The following is a 23,465-nucleotide window of genomic DNA, read 5'->3' on the forward strand; positions in this document are numbered from 1 at the left end:
TTACCTTTGAGGGAGCAGAGACTTCTTGTTTTTAAATTTTAATTAATTGATGTTGTTTATTTGAAAGGCGGAGAGGCATATAGACAGATCTACTATCTGCTGGCCCACTCTCTGAATGCCCTCAACGGGCAAGGCTGAGCCAGACCGAAGCTGGGAGCCAAGAATGCGATCCAGGCCTCTCGTATCAGTGGCAGGCCCCCAACTACTTGAGCTCTCACTGCTGCCTCCCAGGGTGTCCATTAGCAGGAAACTGGAATCTGGAACAGAGCTGGCACTTAAACCCGGGCACGCTGACTTGGGATGCCAGCTTCCCAAATGGCGCTGAACTGCCGTGCCAAACACCCACCCCGAGGCTTACATTTTCGGCAGAACTCAACTTTACCTTCTTGGAAAGGGCTTGGTGTACTGAAATTAACATAAATTCAATCCCATTTTCTTTCTTTGCAATTTTTTAGAGTAAAAGTTTTTTAGAGTTAAAAAGGAAAGTGTATTTTAAAATTATATGCAATTATTTCCAATATGCTATAACATTACAGCATGTGCCACCTTGATATTTTTATAATTCCTATAGTGAATCACACCCTGGAAAATACTTTTGGGAAACATAAAACCATTTTCTTGGGACTTTATTTCTTTCATGGGGACCAGCATTGTGGCACAGTGCTGATAAAAGAAACTGAAGATTGAGCTGCCACTTGCAGTGCCAGCATCCCATATCAGAGTGCCACTTGGAGTCTGACTAATCTGCTGCCGATCCAGCTCCCTGCTAATGCACCTGGAAAGGCAACGAAAATGACTCAAGTCCTTGGGCCCTTCCCAGGATGGAGTTCCTGGCTCCTGGCTTTGGCCTGACCTAGACCTAGCTGTTGTGGCTGCTTGGGGAGTGAACCAGAGAATGGACAGTGTCTCTGTCTCTTCTTCTCTCTGTGTAGCTCCACCTTTCAGATAAATAAATAATCTTTTTAAAGAATATTTTTATCAAGAAACTAAAATTCAAGATTGTCTGTCTTGCTGTTGTCTTTTTTCCTCTGCACGATTTTCTGTAGCAAGGATTGGTATCATCTACTGCTGATAAGCTGTAGAGCACAGTCTGCTTCTCTCAGCTTCTCTGCAGCCTGTACTCCACTCAGAATTCCTTTTTGCAAAAGTAGGGAATGAATACTTCCTCCCTCTTGCTGAAGATCTTCATCTGCTGCACACTCTCCAGGTGTCACTTCATAATGTCAGTCGCAAGCTCTGGAAGGGGCCTGGGGCAGTTCAGAAGTGCACAGCATCTAGTTTGAACCTGCATCCACAAAGCCTTCCCATCTTAGCAACAAGTCCTGTACACATAGTGAACTGGAGATACCAGCCTGCCCTTTTCTTAGCTGCTGCTGTTTTCCAAAACTGACTGTTGGACGTAAATGGAAGTTTACGTAGCTAAGACTTTGCTTGTCAGAAATGCTGTGTTTAGAAAGCTGTTTATCTTGAATGCAATGCGCCTCCTGTTCTGTCCATTTTTCTGTTAGTATCAACTCAAGAAACAGTTTGCCAAACACACAGAAAGATCTGAGTTATTACTTTACTAGAGACCATTCTACTGTCCCGAATTCTATCTCCCCTTCCATCACAACTGAGCTCCATCCGCTCTGTCCCTCCTGTGCATCTGGGAGGGGCTGGTGGGCTTCATGGGAGAGGAGGCAGAGGGAGTGTCCAGTGCTGTCAGAAAGCAGGCTGAGTGTGGCTGAGTGCGCCCGGGTCAGCTGACAGCATGAATGTGGTGGCTCTGTCACAAGGAAGAATCGTGCCAAGATGGAAGGGAAGTGCTTCCAACAGGGGCACTCAGAATAGCCTGCAGGTGACACATTCATAAGCCAGCACTGAGCCTAATCTGTGAATAATCTCCATGAATAATGCTTAATGAGGGAGCATTAAGTCAAACAGACATTGGAAAGAACTCCTGTAACTTAATCCTCCCCCATCCTCCTGCCAGTCCCCATGGACAACTTACAACCACTGTGTTGCTATTTGATACAGGAAGTGACCAACATGCTTAACACTTGATCTTAGCCAAAAGACCGAGAAGTGATGCTTACTGGGTCTGTTGTGCATATATTCTTGGGCTGATAATTGCTGCCTAGCTGTATGTGATGTTAATATGATAACTTACCCGTGAGTTCCCAAAGCCTGTGTGCCTCCCAGGGTAGTGGGTGACGAATGCAGTGTTCTCCATTTTACACCTGGGGAAACTGAGCCAGGGAAGGACGATGCTAGAACAGGCACTAGTCACGGGTGTGCTGCCAGGTGGTTTATTTTTGTTTTAAGATTTACTTATTTATTTGAAAGAGTTACAGAGAGAGATTGATCTCCCGTCCACTGTTTCACTCCCCAAATAACTACAATGACCAGGATTGGGCCAGGCCAAAGCCAGGAGCCAAGAGCCTTTCTTCCTGGTCTCCCATGTGAGTGGCAGGGACCCAAACACTTACACTGTCTTCCACTACTTTTCCCAGACACATCAGCAGGAAGTTGGATCAGAAGTGGGGCAGCTGAGACTCGAACCGGCACCCATATGGAATGCCAAAGTGCAGGCGGCTTTACTCACAACTCTACAATCCCAGCCCCTGCTAAGTGGTTTTCTGGATTTTTTTGGTTTTGTTTTGTTTTAATTCATTTTATTTATTTGAAAGGCAGAGTGACAGGCAAAGAAAGAGAGAGAAAGAGTTGTTACATCTACTACTGCTTCACACACCAAATGCCCACTACAACCAGACTAAGTCAGGCTGAAGCCAGGAGCCCAGAACCCATCCAGGTCTCCCACATAGATAGCAGGGGCCCATACACTTGGGCTGTTTTACTGCTTTCCCAGGTGCATTAGCAGGGAGCTAATTGGAAGCAAAACAGCCAGGACTCAAACCAGTGCTCCAATATGGGATGTTGGTGTCACCAGTGGCAGCTTAGCTCACTGCACCACACTGCCGGCCCCTGCTAAGTGTTTGAACAACCTGCTCTCTGAGGGAAGAATTCCCAGTTTGTAGTAGATGCTAATATCCCCCCATTGACCAGTTCAAGCTACTGACATGTCCATCACTCAGTGCAGCTGGGGAGAGAGGCACACAGTCAGCTTTGTGAGCTGAAACAAACTTGTACCAGCACAGAATTGGCACTAATGATTTCATTCATGATTTAGACTCTCAGGTGAACACTGAGGACCAGCTCCCACTTCAGTTAAATCCACATTAACTGTAAGCCTCCACCCAGACTCTGACTCACTGCATTGCCTTGTGTTTTCCAGACTTTGAATTGTGGTCCTGAAATTAATTTGGGGATCTCAATGGGCATTTTTAAAATAAAATAAAGCAAAAATGAGTAGGACAGAACAGAAAATAGAATATAACCCATAGGTTTCAATGATAGATGATGGATGGGTAGGTAGATGGATGGATATGGAAATAGATAGATAGATAGATAGATAGATAGATAGATGTTGGATCTGGGTCAAAAATTAAAACATACTGACCCAGAAGCAAGTGTCCCCTGTATCCGCCATCTGTTAAATGGCCCTAATGGAGTCTGCCCCTCCCTGCCTGTGATCAGGCCACAGGCTGACTGAGGTCCCCTCGGTGATGACCCTGGTGGTGTTGGTATTCTCTCCCAAATGCTCCACAGGTTGTGCATTTGTAGGTGCAAAATAGACCAAAGCAGGGTTTGGTTTCGTCTTTCTGGGAGATGGCTGCACATTTTGTTTAAAACTGGGAGGAAAAAAATCCCATGTTTTAAGTACACATTTTCTTACATCCAAGAGAGCCCCGCTCTGTCCTCACACATAGTATGTGTGCATATGCACACACATGGGGTTGTGCAGATCAGCCCTCCCAGGAGGTCTGCCACAAGCAGTCATGAGGAAGAGTCAGAGAATGGATCTCCTGGAGCAAGGACTGTCTGTTGCAGAGAATTAGATAGTTTTGAAAAATAGGGAAGGTAACTTTGATTAAAGCTTCCTCACACTCTCGCCCTGAATCCTTCCTGGTAGAAGATCCAAGGCAGGCAAGTTTTTGAAACCGTCACAGCAACCCCACCAGGCAAGAGATGTTAGCCCCATTTCACAGATGGGAACACCCACTGAGAGAGGCTGGGCACTGTCTGTGCATGGCACAGCTGGTGAGCACACTGCCCCACACCTGCCTTCTGACCCTAGGCCTGTGTCCATGCCCACAGCTCCCTCGGAGCTTTAGCACAGCCCAGGAGTCAGCTCAGCAACCCTCTGTCCCAGTCCATTTTCTGTAGCTATACCAGAATAGCTAAGGCTGGGTCATTTATAAAAAAAGGAAGCTTATTTTGGTCCACAGTTCTAAAGGCTGGCAGTCCTTATCCAGCAGCCGCATCTGGCGAGAGCTTGTATTTCATCATAACATGGTGCACAAGTGGGAGCCAAGTGGCCCTGTGAGGTGAAGGGAGAGCATGAGAGGCAGGCTCACTTTATTTTTTTTTTTATAAGATTTGTTTATGGATGGGGGCAGTGGAAAGAATTACTGTGTTCCTAATGTTGTATTTACGAGATACATACAAATAAAAAAATAGAAGAAAAAAAGATTTGTTTATTGGAGAGGTAGAGTTCCAAACAGAGAGAGGAAGAGACAGAGACCTCTTCCACCTGCTGGTTCACGCACCAAATGGCCACAGTTACTGGAGCTGGACCAATCCGAAGCCAGGAGCCAGGGGTTTCTTCCAGGTCTCCCATGTGGGTGCAGGGGCCAAAGTACTTGGGCCATTTTCCACTGCTTTCTCAGGTCATAGCGGAGAGCTGGATCAGAAGAAGAGCAGCCAGGTCACGAACCGGTGCCCATATGGGATGCCGGTGCCACAGACAGAGGCTTAGCCTACCACGCCACAGCACTGTCCCCCAGGCTTGCTTTATGACAACCTGTCCTCTGTTCTCATAAGAACAAACCCACTCCACTCTAGGGAGAGGAGCACTAATCCCTCTTAAAACCTAATCTCCTCTTTTTTTTTTTTTTTTTTTTTTTTGACAGGCAGAGTGGACAGTGAGAGAGAGAGACAGAGAGAAAGGTCTTCCTTTGCCATTGGTTCACCCTCCAATGGCCGCCGCGGCCGGCGCACCGCGCTGATCCGATGGCAGGAGCCAGGAGCTTCTCCTGGTCTCCCATGGGGTGCAGGGCCCAAGCACTTGGGCCATCCTCCACTGCACTCCCTGGCCACAGCAGAGAGCTGGCCTGGAAGAGGGGCAACCGGGACAGAATCCGGCGCCCTGACCGGGACTAGAATCTGGTGTGCCGGCGCCGCTAGGCGGAGGATTAGCCTAGTGAGCCGCGGCGCCGGCCCCTAATCTCCTCTTAAAGCTCCCTGCCCCCATATTGCCACCATGGCGAATTTCAATGTTGAGCTTGAGAAGGGACAAACCATGTTTAAACGGTAGTTCCTTCCACACTGATTTCTTCATCTGAGAAATGGGATCTTGTCGCATTGTTAAGGAAGTAGCGTGGGCCAGCGCTGCGGCTCAATAGGCTAATCCTCTGCCTGTGGTGCCGGCACACCGGGTTCTAGTCCTGATCTGGGCGCCGGATTCTGTCCCAGTTGCCCCTCTTCCAGTCCAGCTCTCTGCTGTGGCCAGGGAGTACAGTGGAGGATGGCCCAGGTGCTTGGGCCCTGCACCCCATGGGAGACCAGGAGAAGCACCTGGCTCCTGCCTTTGGATCAGCGCGATGCGCCTGCCGCAGCACGCCAGCCGCGGTGGCCATTGGAGGGTGAACCAACGGCAAAGGAAGACCTTTCTCTCTGTCTCTCTCTCTCACTATCCACTCTGCCTTTCAAAATAATAATAATAATAATAAGGAAGTAGCGTTTTGCTGAGGAAGAAGCTCTGGCTTTAGAGCCAGAGTTTCCCACTTTACAACCATTGTCACGGGATCTCAAGCATGTTGCTTTGTCTTCGTTCCCTTCCCTGTACACTGGACATGTCAGCAACTTCATAGGTTAATTACGAAGAGTAACTAAGATAGTGTTACCACATCCCGAAGTCTAGAAGGCTATGTTCTAACATGTCAACGGTGGTTGCCACTGGGTGGGGGCGTTACACATGAGCTCACTATTTTTTTCTTCTTCCTTTTTTGCCCATCTTTATTTAGTGCTGCACAACCAACTCACCAAAAGCAATGAAATGATTTGTAGTGTTTGCCCATATCCGTGGTATACATATTGCCAGTATGGTTCATGTCAAGCTGTCACCGTGACATCACTGAATGTGGAATGGGGCAGGGACACGCCCAGTTGGCTCCCACTTCAGCACACCAGTTTTTGTTTGTATGATTATGCCCTGAATGTCTTACTTAGAGGCTAAACTAACAGCGTACCTAGCATTGTGCCTGGCATATGAGCTTTCATCTGTTCCTGTCTTCCTGCCCACATCCACCAGCCCATGTTAATCTAATCAAACAGCACACTCCCATGAACACCCAGCCATGTGAAGTGGGTGTTCTAGGGGCCAGATGCTCTTGCCTTGTTCCCCACCTGCTGTGTTTTCAGACCCTGGGAACCACAGAGGAGATGCTAGGGTCAGCTCTCTGACGCCTATTCAGGCAGACAAGTGGGCCTTCCCCCTTCCCTCAGAAATCATGCACCGAGTAGACATGTACAAGGTTGATGCTGCCCTAGAGGCAAACCAAGAAAAGTCCCAGTGAGTGAAGGGCCTTGAGGGGACTACATCCCAACCGTGGCGACGGTCTCTGACTAGCTTAACCTTTACTGTCAGCTCAGTAAGGGATGTAGCAGGTGCACATGTGTGTAGAGGTGGGCTGGACAGGTCCCAGGAGGAGTACAGGACAGTGGGCATCTGCAGCGGTCCTGGAAGGCTGCCAGCAGGCCATGCAGAGTGGACCACACAGGTGCGCACTCTTCCACCCTGCTGTGTCTATTCTCAGCTTCCCCTCTGCAGTCTGCAGTTTCTGCAGGTGCTCAAGGAATTTTTGTTAATGCTTGGTTTTGTTAGCTTTTAAAAAAATGTATGAATTTCTTTTGACCCTTCATAGCTTCACCTATTTGAGAGAGGTTGTAAAGCAGCTCAACAGATGGCTTGATGAATAAGTAAATGTGTGAACCCTTGCCAGCTTCTGGTTCTACCCATCACTGGCTAGAAAATATGACTAGATTAGAGATGCAAAGTGTTAACAAAGCCTACCGGTAATTATACTGTCCATTTCTTCTGGATTTCTATATTTTTCAAATGTGGCTTCAAAAATCATGGCTACTCTTATTATTCTAAAAAAAAAATGAGAATATGTTATAAAAATGAACAGCCTGTAAATAAAAAGGCAAGAATCAGTGGTTAAGGCTCAGGAGCCAGAGCTTGCCTGCTATGAGGCTCTGAGCTAAGGGTCCCTGCCTGCCCACAGGGGCTCCTTTAGCTCAGCTCAGGACGTGGTGGGGCCCAGCACCGCATCCTCTGCTCAGGACTCTCAGTGTCTCTTCCCACAGGCCCTGACAATCCAGCCACCAGTGTGTGCAGGTCTTCCTCAGAAGTGGAGAGAGGTGGGTTCTCGAGGGGTAAATGACAGGCTGTGCCTTCCCAGGGCCACCAACAAGGGAGAAACTCAGTGTGGCCTGTGTCTTCAGGCAGCCCCAGCCCATCCAGGCCCACCTGTCCCACCTTCCGGGTCTCAGGCCCCCTAAGGGTGAGCGGTGGATCTCTGCCCCTTGCCCCTGTGATAAACATGCCAGTTTCACTTCCCTCAAAGCAGTGGGAAGAGAAGAGAAGACAGAGCCATGGGGGCTGCCGTCGATGCTCTGTTTGGGTTATGAGTGAGCCTTCCCCAGTCGTGAGGAACTCAGCCGCTCCCCTGGCCTGAGCTCCCTGTTGAGGAACCTTGGTGGTGTGAGATTTCCTTAGACGCAGGTTGAGTCTAGCAAATGAGGGCTGGAGGGTGAGTGGAGGAGCAGGTTTGTGACAGAGACACCTTCGAGCTACAGTGTGGTTCTTTCCTGTCCCTGGTTATGTGACCACCCTGGCCTCAGAGCCAAAGTGCCTCTCCTGGAACCAGTCAGCTAACAGGCAGGTGGAGGTGCCATCCAGGGCCTTGCCTCCACCCAGAGGTGCGACCATGGCTTTCCTTGCAACTTTTTTTGGAAACAGCTTTATTGCAATATAATTTACATGCCATACAGTTTATCCAGTATTGTACAATGCAGTGGTTTTTAGTATATTCACAGCACTGTGCAACCATCACCATTATCAATCTTAGAACACTTCATCCTCCCCAAAATAAACCCCATACCCCTCGGCAATCATCCCCCAATCCCTACAGGCCCGCAGCCCAAGGCAAGCACTCTGCCCCTTTTTGTGTGTGCAGATTTGCGATTCTGGACGTTTTGTGTAAGTGGGGCGCACTGCATGTGGCTCCTCTTGCCTAGTGTAACGTTTCAGCACCGCCCTCGTGGTAGCTTGGATCAGTACTCAGTGCTCAGTTCCGTCTTGTGGATGAGTAGTGTCCTGCATGGAGGCGACACATTTTGCCTGTCCATTCATCTGTTGATGGGCGTTTGGGTCATTCCCACTTCGAGGCTTCAGTGAGCAGAGAACATTGGTGGACAAGATTCTTGCATAGACAGGAATGTTGGTATCTCTTTAAGTATATGCCGCATAACTGAGGTCTTAGCAGAGCATGTCTGATCATCTCACTTCTTTACTCAGAAACCCTCCATGGCTTCCCATCGTTTCTTAACATTCGACTCAGAATCCTTCCCTTGATCTGTGCGGATTACAGCTTCTGGGTCCCTGCCAGCTTCGCCACACATCACCTCTCCCACCACTCTTCCCTGGGTCTGTTCCAGCCGTAAGGTTCCTCCGGGACCTGGACCCCCCTTCTTAGGTTTCAGCTTTGAACGTTCCCTTCCTTTGTTTCTCTGGGACCTGACCTTCAGGCAGGCACCCCCCAATGCCCAGATTAGGTTAGGTCCACCTGACACAGGCAAGTGAGACCCCATACGTCTCCTTCTTGGCACTTGGCACTTGTCACCCGCACATCCACTATGGCTATTGTGACTATCTCTGCTTTGTGTGGTTCTCTTCTGCCACCAGAAGCTCCGGGTGCCCCAGGACCACACCTTTGTTCCCCGGTTTCCCCCTGTGCCTACCGCAGTGCCTGGCACTCTTGGGTGCTCCAAAAATATTTACCAAATGGATAATGGGTAAGGCTGGCAGCCGGCAAACCATCTGCCTGTGGATTCCTTTGGCCTTGGTGTCTTCCACAGGTGAAGGGGAAACCCAGATGACTGCTGGAGCCAAGGTGACTCCTTGTTGTATCCCCACTTACTTGGGGGGCCCCTGCTGAAATAGGAACAGGTTTGGGAGAGCCTCTTTCCCCACAGCATGTGACTCAGGCAGCCCCACCCTCCCCAGCTCTGTCAGCTCCGTCAGCTCCGTCAACAGCAGTCCCTTTCCGAGGGGGAGATGAGGAGGGAGTCTTTGAGGCGGTTGCTTCTCGGAGAGTTTGGGGAGCTGCGTTATGACAAACCACATTCCCTTTAGTGAGGATGATTGCTTTTCTGTGCATCTTGTCTGAAAAAACTGTCCTTGAAGAAATTCCAAGAGGAAACTACACCTTCTGAGACTTAATTGCTTTTGCAAAAACCACTGTTTTCATTTCCCCCACAGATATGCACTTATTTGGCCATTACCCAGCACATGACGACTTCTATCTCGTGGTGTGCAGCGCCTGTAACCAGGTCGTGAAGCCGCAGGTTTTCCAGTCGCACTGCGGTAAGTGGACTCCTGCGCCTGACCGCCGTGTTGGCGCCCGCTGTTGGGCACGCTCGCCTGTCCCTGGGCTCCCCCACAGGGTCTGCCCTAGTGTCTGGCTTAGCCCAGGGCTGTGGGTAAACTCTTCCTGAGGCTGCAGCCTCTGTTTGCAGGGTCACTGTTTTAGGAGCTGTAGCCCTTGCTGAAACAGTCAATCCTGTCAGAACAAATGAGAGAAACCCTGCAACGTGTCTGGGTACGATGGGACTAGACTGAGGTCTTCTACCCAGCCTCGTGGTGGCCCTGCAGGTGACCAGTGGGAGGGGAGGGCAGTGCCTGAGGAATCTCCTGCAGGCTGACATTGGGTGCCACTGGAAGAGGGCCAGGAGGGGGTCTCCCTGGATTTCCACCAAGTGGAACTGGAGCCAAGGGCAGCCTGGTATCTGGGTCACTGGGTGCTTCCCCGGGGAAGTGGCGTGTAGGGAGAACTTCAGGTGCCACTTAGCCTTTTCCAAGAATGTCCTTTGTTTAGAAATCCACGGGTGTTTGTGAACTCGCTTTCCCTGGTTATCTAAATATCCTTGGTGTCACAAATCCCTCACGTGGTCTTCAGTGCAGGTGCCACAGACATACAGCGGGTAAAGGCCACAGGGCCACTCAGGGACAAATAAGCAGCTAAATGACCTTAAACAAGATGGCATTCAATCTCTCAGGGTGGAAGTTTCCTTATGTTTGACAGGGAGCTGGACCAGACCAAGACAAAGCTGTAATGTGCTGGAAGTCTTGGTCACTGTTCTCCAGCATTTTATTTTGATGGACACAAAATGGAATGCCTCCCTTTGTTGCTAAAATTTCCAAACACCTTCAGTGGGCCTTAAGTTGAAGCAGTCATTCTATTGAATGTGCTTTTGCAGATTACACAACACATTTCCCCTTTCTCTGTATTTCTGACTTTCCTCTTCAGTTATCACTTTTAAATAGGCAGGAGATAAAAGGAATTGAGCTTGTAACTAAGCCCTTCAGTAAACATGTGTGGGACTGTATAGAACAGTTTCTATTATGTTCTTATCATCTGGGATGATATGTATGTATATATATGTACATATCTACATCTATATAATGTGTGCTGTAGGTGTATTTTGTGCTTACAATTTGTAGAAAGAGAATCCAAGCTTATGGGGGCACTTTTGTGAATTAGTCCAAGATGATGAACTGGCACGAAGCAGAAAAGGACCCTAGAAAGTGCTGTACAAAGAGCTGTGATAAGAGGCCACAACCAGCCCTGTGACCTTGGGCTACTTGCTTAATGTCTCAGGTCTTTGGTTTCCTGCCTCATCCATGACTTTTGCACGCACATCTAGCTCCAACAGTGTCACTTACGGTAGAGTGAGCACGAAAGGAGCGGGTCGTGTACTCGGCATGCGTGGCCTTCTTGCTCAGTGCTGTGTAGCAAATGACCTTCTCTTCTGTCTGGAAGAGAGAAAAGGTCAGACCTCTCCAAAGGGAAGCTGTCAGAGGCCCCGTGGTGGCCCCACCAGCTGATGTGACAGGTGGAGAATCCAAAGCAGAACCGTGGCAAGAAGGTCCCGCCCAGCCAGTCGTCCAGGGAGCAGTCGTGGGAGCTCTGTGACAGTTGTTTCTGTGTGTTTCAGGAGAGTGCGTATGCTACATCATCCTGACTGTGATCAGCATTCATTCATTTACAGGGACACGCTGCTGTTCTAGACCTTGGGATGCAACCATGAACAAAACAACTGAAAATCTCAGTTGTTGGGTCTGCATTCTATTGTAAGCTGTCAGAACCTTCCCTAGGAACTTAATTCACTGGCAGTCTGTAATGGAAGCTTCCTGAAAGGGACTTGAGACCCCACTGCCCTGAACAATCCATACAAAGGCCAGCAAGGCGTCATCCTGCCAACAGAGAAGCCTCTAGGGCTTGGGTGGCTGATGCATAGGCCTCCCTCTGCCAGGAGAAGGCTTTGGGTGCAAGAGCCAAGTGTCAGCCTAGGGGACAGCCCATGGCTTTGTGGCCACCTGCTGTGAACAGTGACGGTAAATTAGTCTGGGGGTTTGAGATTCCTGACCTCAGCACTTGCAACTCATTCTCCACTGAGTTTGTTGCTGAGCAGCAGTGGGGACACCACCACAACCCAGCAACTTGAAACACCAGCGCCTCCACATCTTTCGGGTGTGTGTCCCGACGATACAAAGCCCACATGTATCAGGCTCAGGAGAAAAGGCAGAACAGCTCAGCACTGCAGCTGTTCTTTGGGGCAGTATTTGTTATTTTTCCCAAAGAATTCCTCCTAGAGTTTCATGATTGGTTCTACCTGCTGTAAAGAATAGGAGAGTATTTAAAAAGTTCATGGAAAATGCATATTATGGAAAAATTATGCAGGCATTTGAAAATTTTTCGCACCAAAAAACTTTTGTTTCCATTTTTTGCACAAACTTTTTGAAGTTCCCTTGTACTATAGACTGGTTGGCTTATAAGTAACAAATTTATTTCTCACAGTTCTAGAGACTGTAAGTCTGAAGTCGAGGCCCCAGCAAGGCCCCAGCACGGTCAGGCTCTGGGGAGGACCCTCTTCCTGGACTGCAAACTGCAGCCTTCTTGCTCTATCCTCATGTGGTGGAAAGAGGGTGGAGAAAGCTCCCTGGAATCCCTTTCTAAGGGCACTAATCCCATTAATAAGGACTCCATCCATGAATCACTCCCAAAGGCCTCCCTCCTAATACAATCATAATAGGGATTAGAATTTCAACATACAAATTCAGGAGGACACAAACATTCAGCCCATAGTGATGTTTCTTTCTTTGCTGTTTTACTGTGTGTGACTAACCTTGCCGTTTTCAGCAAGTTAATAAGAATGCCACCGTGCTAAGTGCCAGGCACTTTCCTTACCTTTGAGCTTGAAATCCTCTACTGCATCCATTTGTGAAGTTGAGGAAACGAAGGCTTAGGAAGTTCAGGTGCCTTGCCTAAGGTCTCAGCTAGAGATCCTCTCTCTTCATGGACCTAATGGCCCCTCCCACCCTTCCCAAATTTGAAGGCCCAGCCCATTTGCTTACCTGGTAGCATAACATGGTTGGGCTTCGACCTCAGTTTGGTTAGCAGGGGAATATCTTTTCAAATAGAATCTTGCATAGAATCACAATCTAAAAGTATGACAAAGCAGAACAGTTGGGGTTGAGATTGGGGTGTGGGCTTATTGATGGGAATAAGTCCTTATTAATGGGATTAGTGCCCTTATAAAGGGATTCCAGAGAGCTTTCTCAACCCTCTTCCCACCTACCTGTCTGGCCTTCTCCTGACTTCTGTCCCTCCACCCACCAGTGCTCCATAGAACATCATTTGAAATTTGTTGAGGTAGTGAAGAAAATGCGGAATTTTAAGTCAGGGTGATTTACGTAATTCTTCCACTAACTGTGTGACCTTGGGCAGGTCATCTGCTCTCTCCTGACCTCAGTTTGCTCATCTGTACAGTGGGCTTTCTGCCTGTTCATGGAGTTGTTGGGACAACCTGACAGGTATGAGGTTTGGGATTCATTTCCTCAGCCTCCTCTACCTGACATCCTTCCCCACTGCCCCCAGCTGGGTAGGATATCCATAGAACCCTGTTCCCTGGTGCCACTCCCTCACAGGCTCCCACCGAACCTGTGAACTGGTTCTGCTTCTGTAATCCTTTCAGGGCAGGGGTGTACTGGTTCTCTTCTGTTTCCTTGGACCCATGAAAGAAGTGCGTCAGGGTGCGTGGCAGCATTCAGGGTCTTAGTGTTCTCCTTGCTTCAGTAAAACTGGAAAAATGTGGGGTGTGTGTGTGTGTGTGTTCAGGCAGTTGCTTTGGGAGACTTCAGAAAGTGGTGGGTAAGAGAAAGCTGTTTCTTACTCAGCACTTTGACTGAGTAAGGCTTGTGTAGGCTTTCCACCCCAAGCAATTCTCTGTGGACATTGACTGGGTGTTCTGCCGTTTAATTTAATTCTGACTGTAATTACCTAGACTTAATGCAGAAACCACTCACTTAAGGCTCAGTCCTACAAAACTGCCCCCCCCACTTCAGATGCCAAACACAAGTAATGGATCCCCGGGGTACCCACACTTCTGTCTGACTTGGCTACAAATCAGAAGTCCCCACAATCCCCTACTCAGATTCAATAATTTGCTATAACTCACAGAACTCAGACACTCAACTTTTTATTTATAAAGGAAAATAGAATACAAATGACCAGCCGGGGGTGCACTTGGCAAAGTCTGGAAGAGTCCTGAGTGCAGGAGCCTCTGTCTGTCTCACAGAGTGAGAATGCCCTACTGCCAGCATGTAGATGTGCTCACCAGCCTGGAATCGCTCCAGACTGTGCTGTCCAGGGTCTTGTCGGAGGTCAACATAGGCACGATCCATTAAACCACTGGCAGTTAACTCCGTCTCCACATCCTGTCAGGTAGGGCTGAAAGTTCCAACCTTCCAATCGTGTCTTTGTCTTTCTGGCAACCAGTCCCCATTCTGAAAGTGTCTAGGGACCCCAACCACCAGTCATCTCATTAGCATACTCCACTCAGAGGGCACAGGGTTTCTAGAAGCTCTTGTGTCAGAAAACTGGGGACTAAGACCAAATACACCTAAAGGTGCTCCTCTCACCCCTGTCACCCAGGGACTCACAAAGGCCTCAGGAGCTCTGTGCAAGGAACTGAGCATGAAAACCAAATATGTATTTTTTCTTCCACCCCAGTGTCCCAGAGCAGTGTGGACAGGAGGATGTCATGGTGGAAAAATCAGACCCAGGTTGGAATACTGACTAACACTAGCTGCGTGATCTTGGCTAAGTACGTTACCTTTCTGAGCCTCCCGTTCCTCACTTACAAGATACAAATGACAGCTCCTGCCTTGCAGAGTTACCAGGAAGAACAAGAAATGAGTGTGTGTAGTCTGCTGGCCCATGGAAAGGAAATAAAGAAAGGGTAGGCCAGCACTGCGGCTTACTAGGCTAATCCTCCGCCTGCGGCACCGGCACCCCGGGTTCTAGTCCCAGTTGGGGCGCCGGATTCTGTCCTGGTTGCTCCTCTTCCAGTCCAGCTCTTTGCTATGGCCTGGGAGTGCAGTGGAGGATGGCCCAAGTGCTTGGGCCCTGCACCCGCATGGGAGACCAGGAGAAGCACCTGGCTCCTGGCTTCGGATCAGCGCGGTGCTGATCCGCGCACCACAGCGCGCCAGCCACAGCGCACCAGCCACAGCGCGCCAGCCGCAGCAGCCATTGGAGGGTGAACCAATGGAAAAGGAAGACCTTTCTCTCTCTCTCTCTCTCACTGTCCACTCTGCCTGTCAAAAAAAAAAAAAGGGTAGTTATTATTGTCAGTAAAACGTGGCTATGTTTCATTAAGTTGAATGTTCCTTATGAAAAATGGGACAGCCAATTCAGTGGACTGCTTCCTGTCTTCCTTTCTTGCCTGGTCTCCCGGGACGCGCACTCTGAGGTCAGCTTACGAACTCTTGCCTGTGATTCATCGTTAGCATCCCACACTCCATGAGGCAAGACTTGTCGGCCTGAATATGATTACATTTGCCCGGAGTCCTGAGGACCTGGCTTTACAAATATTGGTTTACGTTCACAGTAGGCCCCAATGTCAACTCCTTTGGAAATGTCGTGAAGCCCCAGCGTCCCTCTGAGCTCCCTGCCATCGTTGCTGTACAGGTGTGGTGTGAAGTGTCCCCGCAGGACTGGCCGAGGACCTTGTGCTCCTGATACTGTGCCCAGGATGGTGTGCCTGCTAGAGAAAGCAGGCACAGCCACCGCGGGGAGACATTCTGTGTGGAGATAAGACCCTCTGGGAGCCACGGTCTGTGCCACCCACCTTTGTTGGCCTCCCTGGATCTGTCGCCTTCTTAGTCTGTGCCAGGGACTTTTTAGATGCTGTTCAATCTCCTACCCAGAAAAGCTGGGATTTTGAAGAATTAAGTTCTTTGGCATAGCTGTTAAGACACATCCATATTGGAGTGCCCTGTCCCAGCTCCACTTCTGATTCCAGCTTCCTGCTGGTGGTGGCAGGTGATGGCTCAAGGGCTTGGCTCCCTGCCATCCGTGTTTGAGGCCTACATTTAGTTACAGGCTCCTAGCTTTGGCTCAGCCCAGCCTGGCCCCATCTGTTCAGGCATTTGGGAAGTGAACCAGCAGATGGGACATATCTCTGTCAGTCTGTCTCTGTCTCTCTTTAAAATAAAAGCAAATTAATATTTAAAGCTGCTTAGGGTAGGTTGTTAAGGCTAAGGGACAGTTGCAGAAAGGGGAAACAAAGAGCCTCACCTTGGAGTCCTGATTGCACCCAGAAGGCATCTCTGTCCATCCCAGTCATGGCCTGTCATATTGACTGGAGGCCAGAGTCTAGTGATTGAGTGAAGCCTCTCTGATCCATCTTACTAGATTCAAATTCCAGTTCTGTCCCTTGTTAGTAGTGTGATCTTAGGCAGGTCACTTTCCTGTCTTAAGTTTGTGTTTCCTTATTCTTAAAATGAGCATCATAAGGTTGTCAGGATGATGAAGGAAGCTTTTGCATATGGGAACCTCAGTGGTGGGGTGAAGTTTGCTTTAAGAGAAAATTTACACTCTCATTAACTGAATGGGAAGCTATGGAGATTTACAATGAAATCTTACCCAAAGGGTTTTCACTTGTGGTTACTACGAGGTGAAAGGGGACCATTTGTGACTTTTCTTTCTGTGTCATTTGCTGGTGTCTCCTGGCCTCATCCCAGGTAGTACTGTGGCCACTTCTTCAAGACAGAATCCCAGGGCTGGGGGATGCTGCCCATGTGTATGTGCACAGGCTATCTGTAAGGCGAAAACTCGGAGGTTCAGGGCATCTGTAATGGGAAATGGATTTTATTGCTTTTAGCAATTCCATGTTTTTGATCCATTTGAAATATTATAATTAAAGATAAAAAATAAGTAGGTCCAGATTGTAATTGGGTCAAACATTTATGAAGTTGTATTATTTGCCTAAATGAAAGGAGTAGGTAGAATGTCTTTCTGTCCTTATCTCCCTACGCGAGTATGTTTACATAATCGTCTGCCATAGAGCAGGGCTTCTCAAAAGGGCCGCCGCTGGACATTTGAGGCAGGTAGTTCTTTGTGGTGGGGCCTGTCCTGGATGTTACTGTAGCTTGCTGAGCAGCTTCCCCTGCCTCTGCCCTCCTCCATACCAATAGCAGCCCCCACCTGTCCCTAGACTCAACAACCAAAAGAATCTTCCAGGCCTTGCCAGTGTTCTGTAGGGGGCGAAAGCACCCCTGATTGAAAACCACTGCTGTAAAATATAACGCACTCTGCTTGTGACATTTTCCATGATTCTTTGTTTTTCAACTTTTTCCAGAGTACAGTTTGTGTATGTGTGTGTATGTGTGTGTGTGTTCGCGCGCGCACCCAGAAATGCTCATCACTTCCACAGACTCACAGCAGTTGTAGAAAGTTGACTGCTCCAACTTGCACAGGGCTGGCCTTCAGGGTCATTTCCTCATCACAGGCAGATGCAAAGCATAAACAAGCCATCTCACACAAGTCCATCACTGCGTCCTTTCCATCTCAAAATAAACATTTTAAAAAGGCTAAAGAAACAGTGCTTCCATCGACACAGATCCTACAGATTTTTCGGCCACATTTGGCACTTGTCCTTGAAGCCGCGAGCCATACAGAGAACCAAACTCAGCCTACCCCTCAGTCAGAGATAATCCTTAGCTATCACTGCAACTGGAAAGAATGTCATTCAGTCAACAAGAGAGGACTCCAATTTTCTCCCCTCTTTCTCGGAGAGGGTTTTTATTCCCTTTTCTGATTATATTTTTGAATGCCCTTCAAGTGGCTGTTTTGCATGTTGATGGGGATGCAGTAGAATTTAATGGCCTGTGAGCTAAAGCAGAAAGGCTGAGCAGCAAAATAAATGAGTGACAGCCACTCAGTCCTGGAGCTCGGCATGGCGTGTCCTGGCTGGCATCTCACTCCTGAGTGCATCCACATGCCAATACTGGTTGGGTACCAAGAGTCACACAGCCTAGCAGTACTACACATGGGAGCCTAATTAATGAGGTTCTAAGACGCCCTGCAATTGTTCATTGGCTTCTGTCTATCTCCAGGTGACCTCTGGTTAAGGAAGAAACTAACCATTTGTGCCTCCAAGCCCTAGGGAAAGTCAGTCCCTCCCACATCAGTTTCCCCTGGGCTTCGTGGGTCATCAGGGGTATCATCATGAGCTAATTACCCTGCCGGGACTTCCCTTCTGAAGGTGTTGATTGCCGCAGCTCAGGGCTTGCGGGTTTTTGTCAATTAAGTTGAATTTGTTTGTTGAGATTAAATTTGCAGTGTTCTTAGTTGTCTTTTATGAGACTAGATTTTTTTTTACACTAAAGAAGTATAAAATATTTAGAGAAACTTGGTCTCGAATATATTCTGTGTCAAGTCTGACAGCATTAATTAATGAGATGTGGCAAGAGCATGGGAATCTGTGAAACTTTACACTGCTAGGAGGATTTCTTAAACTTTAATTTGGTCAGTGTATCCCTGATCCCCAATTAACTCCTGGAACTGATATATCTTCTGGACTTTTTTTTTTTTTTTTTTTTAAGATTTATTGGGGCCAGCACTGTGGCGTAGCGGGTAAAGCCACCGCCTGCAGTGCCGGCATCTGTGTAGGGGCCGGTTTGAATCCCAGCTGTTTCACTTCTGATCCAACTCTGCTATGGCCTGGGAAAGCAGTGGAAGATGGCCCACATCTTTGGGTCCCTGCACCTGCTTGGGAGACCTGGAAGAAGCTTCTGGCGTATGGCTTCGGATCAGCCCAGCTCCGGCCATTGCGGCCATTTGGAAAGTGAACCAGTGAATGGAAGACCTCTCTTTCTTCCTCTCTATAACTCTTTCAAATAAATCTTTAAAAAAATATATTTCTTTACTTGAAAGGCAGAATTACAGGGAGAAATGGAGAGAGAATGAGAGAGAGAGAGAGAGAGATCGATCTTCCTTCTTCTGGTTCACTCCCCAAATGCCCAAAACAGCTTGGTAAGCCAGGCTGAAGCCAGGAGCTTGGAACACCATCCAGGTTTTCCCAAGTGAGTGTCAGGAACCCATCATCTACTTCCTTTCAGACAGATTAGCAGGAAGCTGGATGAGAAGCATGGAGTTGCTAGAACTCAAACGAGCCATTCTCACATGGGATGCAGGCATCCCAAGTGACAGCCTGACCTGCTGCACCACAGTGCCTGCTCTGCTTTTAGATTTTTTTGTAATCAGAAACAGTGCCTGCTTGTTCCATCCTTCCGTCATCCTTAGTAAATGCCATTTTACAACAGATCTTAAGAAAACCCGTAAGGAAAGGAATGATGCACTGACTGATGAACAAGTGGTTATCTCTTAAAGTCAAGCATTATAACTGAGAAGATCTACAAGTAGAGCTTCAAATTATATTTGAGCTCACTTAAATTATTGTTAATACTGAGTATAGAGCATAGCAGTTTAACCTGGTCCTAACCCTGGCTCCTATTTTTATTCCACTAATGGAAGATGAAAACAACAATAATGATAACGCTAATATACCATTGAGCACTTAACTATGTGCTCAGCATGTTTGTGTGCTGCAAATAAACTTACAGAAGAGCACTGGTTTAAACTTAGAGGTAGATAAGTAGATGGTGCCCATCATAATCCTTAAAAGACACAGTCTTGAATGCCATAACCCCGAACACTGAAATCTCAACAAATTAAAGTCCCAAATGTTGAAATCCTGAAAGGTCAAATCCCATAAACTACAACTCAAGAAGAGTAGCACCATGTGAACATGTTCTCCAAAGAGAGCCATTCCCTACAAGAGAAAAAGCAGCTCCTCATCACAGTGCAAGACTTCAAAGTACATGTAATGATTGGGCTCCTGGAGACACCTCTGCTCAATGGCGCCTAATCTGTCCCTGTAATGCATTTCTTCACATGTCAGATTTTCTTTCTAGTTTTGGGGTGGGGGGTGTTGTTTTTTTCTTCTTCTTCTTCTTCTTTTAGCATTTCCCAGTACTTTAAATTGCCAGCATTATTTTAAAGATCTGTTTATTGAAAGAGTGATAGAGGGAGAGAGAAAAATACACAGAGAGAGAGAGAGACCCCTTCCATCCACTTGTTCACTCCCCAAATGGCGCAACAGCCAGATCTGGGCCAGGCTGAAGCCAAACACCAGGAGCTTCATCTGGGTCTCCTATGTGGGTTACAAAGACCCAAGTGCTTTAGCTATCATCTGCTGCCTTCTGGATTGAAAGTGGAGTAGCTGGGACTTAAACCAGCACTCGAAATGGGATGTTGGCATCTCAAGTGGCAGTTTTACCTGCTGCACCACAATACCTGCCCGTCAGCATTATTTTTTACAATTCACCATGCTATGTGTTTCACTTTACACTGTTTTCAGTATTGGACATATAATTGTATAAAGACTTTCAGAGAGTTCAAACTAGTTTTGTATGGTGGTATTTTGTGATTTTTCTTTCCTGCAAATTTGACTCCACAAAAATGCATTATCGCAGTACTAACTGTGTGTAAGCATTGTATGTTCATAAAATCAGTGAAACATCTTCCTTAAAGGAAGAGTTGACCTTTTGGTACATCTGCATTTGGGAAAGACTTTGGCTTTTTGGGCAGCTGCTTATGCACTGTGGACCTATCTTGGTTTATGATCAGTCTTGTCCAAAGACTTGGATTGTCCATCACGGTATTTCAGGTGACCACACTGATAAACCTTGGTGTGCAGTTACTAATCATAGCTCTGTGCAGTTATACACTTCACTTTCTGATCTGTTTCTTTGTGAGTACAGTTTTCTGATCATAGCTGTTATGGCCAATGTGACTGTGGCTAGTGTACCTGAGTGTTTGTGCTTGTAAAAATATGTATTGTTGTTGCCACTTTATTGTCTAAAGTGACCTACAACGTGTTCTTTTATGTTTTTATGATTTCCAAATCATTTTTTTAAAATATTTATTTATTTGAAAGTCAGAGTTACACAGAGAGAGAAGGAGAGGCAGAGAGAGGCAGAGATCGGCAGAGAGAGAGCAAGCGAGAGAGAGGTCCTCCATCTGCTGGTTCACTCTGCAATTGGCTGAAATGGCCAGAGCTGTACCCATCCAAAGCCAGGAGCCAAGAGCTTCCTCCAGGTCTCCTACATGGGCACAGGAGCCCAAGGACTTGAGCTGTCTTCTGCTTTCCCAGGCCATAGCAGAGAGCTGGACTGGAAGTAGAATAGCCCGGACCTGAACTGGCACCCATATTGGATGCTGGCACTGCAGGTGGTGGCTTTACCCACTATGCCACAGTGCCGGCTCCCCCAAATCACTTTATAATATGTAAATAAATGCCTTTTTAAAAGACTTTTTCTTAGGGCAGCATTATGGCACAGGAGACTAAGCTGCCACCTGCAATGCCAGCATCCCACGTGGGTGCCAGTTCAACTCCTGGTTGTTCTGTTTCCAGTTCAGCTCCCTGCTAATGTGCCTGGGAAGGCAGCAAAAGATGGCCCAAGTCTTTGGGCCTCTGCACTCACATGAGAGACCCAGATGCGGTTCCAACTTGTGGTTTTGGCCTGTCCCAGCCCTGGCCATTATGACCATTTGGGGAGTGAACCAGTGGATGGAAGATATTTTCTCTCTCTCTCTCTCTAACACTGTCTTTCAAATAAATAAAATCTCTTTTTTAAAAAATCTGTTTCTAGAATTGTATTTTCTGGATTTTGATCTTTCAGGATTTCCTCATTCAGGATTTTAACATTTAGGATTGTATCTTTCAGGATTATGGCCCAAACCCATTAACAGGAACTGTATAACTTTAGGATTATTGAATTCATCTTTAATCTTAAAAAGCTTTACTTATAAACCTATTTTTTGAAAGCCAAATCTTTTATAGTATCCTTCTTCAGAATCTCATGGTTTTGATTCATTCTTTTATTTTATTTTAATGTTTACTGAACACTTGCTATACTCCAGGCAATGTTCTGGTGCTGCAGATAGAAGTGAAAAAGATGGATAGGGGACTGTCTCCCTTGAAGTTCACATCCTGGTTTCTCAAATGGCATAAACAAATAGTGATCAAACCGTGTGAAGAGCTGACACAAGAGTGACCTGGCAGAGAGTGGGATAAGAGCAAAAGCTGGCATGTTTAAGGGCTTCCAAGCAGTGGGCAGAGTTGGAAGGCCAGAAGCCAGAGTTTGGGCTGTGAGAGACTGTGAAGGGAATTCAGTTAGAGAAAGACATTATCTGGTTTACATTTTTAGAAGTTCACTCTGGCTTCTAGAGATTGTTATATTGGCCACCTGAAGGCTGTTTTTGTTTTTGTTGTTGTTGTTGGTGGTGGTGGTGTGTGTGTGTGTGTGTGTTTGACAGAGTTAGTGAGAGAGAGAGAGAAAGGTCTTCCTTCCGTTGGTTCACCCCCCAGATGGCCGCTATGGCCGGAGCTACAGCTATCCGAAGCCAGGAGCCAGGTGCTTCTTCCTGGTTTCCCATACGGGTGCAGGGGCCCAGGCATTTGGGCCATCCTCCACTGCCTTCCCGGGCCACAGCAGAGCTGGACTGGAAGAGGAGCAACTGGGACTAGAACCCGGCGCCCATACGGGATGCCGGTGCCACAGGCGGAGGATTAACCAAGTGAGCCACGGCCCCGGCCCCGAAGGCTGTTTACATAGAAAATAGCCATTTTAGTTATGTCTTGGGATTTTTTCCAAGTGCAGCTGACTTCATTTTTACATCACTGGTAGACCTCTGTAGGCAGGCAGAGCCCCAAGTGGTTTATCTGCATTTGTGTAGAGCTCAGCTGCCCCCAGCCAAGTTGTGAGCTGATGTCTCTGCCCCTGCATCCTTTTCCTGTGCAGTAACTGTACAGCAGAGTCACCTGTGCGCCCTGGGCAGGCTCTGAGGGCTCTGACTGTGCCCTCTGCACCCCTAAGTCCAGCACAGAGGACATCTGCCAACTTTCTGTGGATACTCACAAGTAGGTGGACAGACGGAAGGACTCCTCCAATCCCAAATCCAAGTGCTCAGGGAACCTTCTGATTCACCAATATGGCAATATGGTAGCTATTGCAAATGCTTATGTCCTCTCTCTCCCTCTTCTCCCCAACCACCCCCCCCCCAAAAAAAAAGAAAGAAAACACACACTGACACACACACAGCAGACAAGAAGTTTCAAAGAGCCAGGAGCCCTGTCATGCTCACCAGTAGATTCCCTGAGTTAACGTTGTGAGTGCCAGATCTCAAAAGTTGGTGCTCAATATACTTAAAAAAAAAAAATCTTGGAGATAGGAGGGAGGAAGCCAGCGAGGGAGGAAACCAGCTTGCCAGTAGTGAATCAGCCCAGTTCCACATGTGAGCAGGTGCGGCCATTTGGGAGGACCTGACTGCTTGAAGAGAATGGCCGTCCCTGCTCAAACTCACTGGGCAAGGCTGCTGCGGGAGAACATCCATCCTCAGTGAGTGGCCAGCAGGCCGCGGCTTTCACCCCTGACCGCAGCGGCTTTCTGGAGGGATCTCACTGTAACATGACCCCCAGCTTCTGACTCATCGCTGGCATGGCTTTGCGGTGCAGGCCGCTCTATTCCATCCCACAGAGCTGTATCGACCGAGGCGAATTAGAGGAACAGTCATCGCTTTATTTAAATCCTAGTCAAGAATGTTGCCCGCGCTGATTGCAAAGGTCATTTTGGAATCCTCCCCATCCCGAGCAATGAGTAGAGCAGC

The 23,465-nt window shown here is 47.8% G+C and overlaps 1 protein-coding gene across 19 annotated transcripts in view; it reads left to right on the top strand.

The window, feature by feature from the left end:
• Positions 1-23,465, top strand: part of ATXN7L1 (ataxin 7 like 1) — a 283,217-nt gene that overhangs the window by 91,941 nt on the left and 167,811 nt on the right. For all 19 annotated transcript variants that reach the window (XR_007920484.2, XR_007920483.2, XR_007920485.2 and 16 more), the window contains one exon: positions 9,647-9,751. Coding sequence is in view for 13 of the 19 variants with exons in the window: in XM_051848829.2 (XP_051704789.1) it covers positions 9,647-9,751 (105 nt within the window). In the remaining 6 variants the exon portion in view is untranslated. The remainder of the gene's footprint in view (positions 1-9,646; positions 9,752-23,465) is intronic.

This window comes from Oryctolagus cuniculus, chromosome 3 (genome assembly GCF_964237555.1).
Source record: "Oryctolagus cuniculus chromosome 3, mOryCun1.1, whole genome shotgun sequence".
NCBI lineage: Eukaryota > Metazoa > Chordata > Mammalia > Lagomorpha > Leporidae > Oryctolagus > Oryctolagus cuniculus.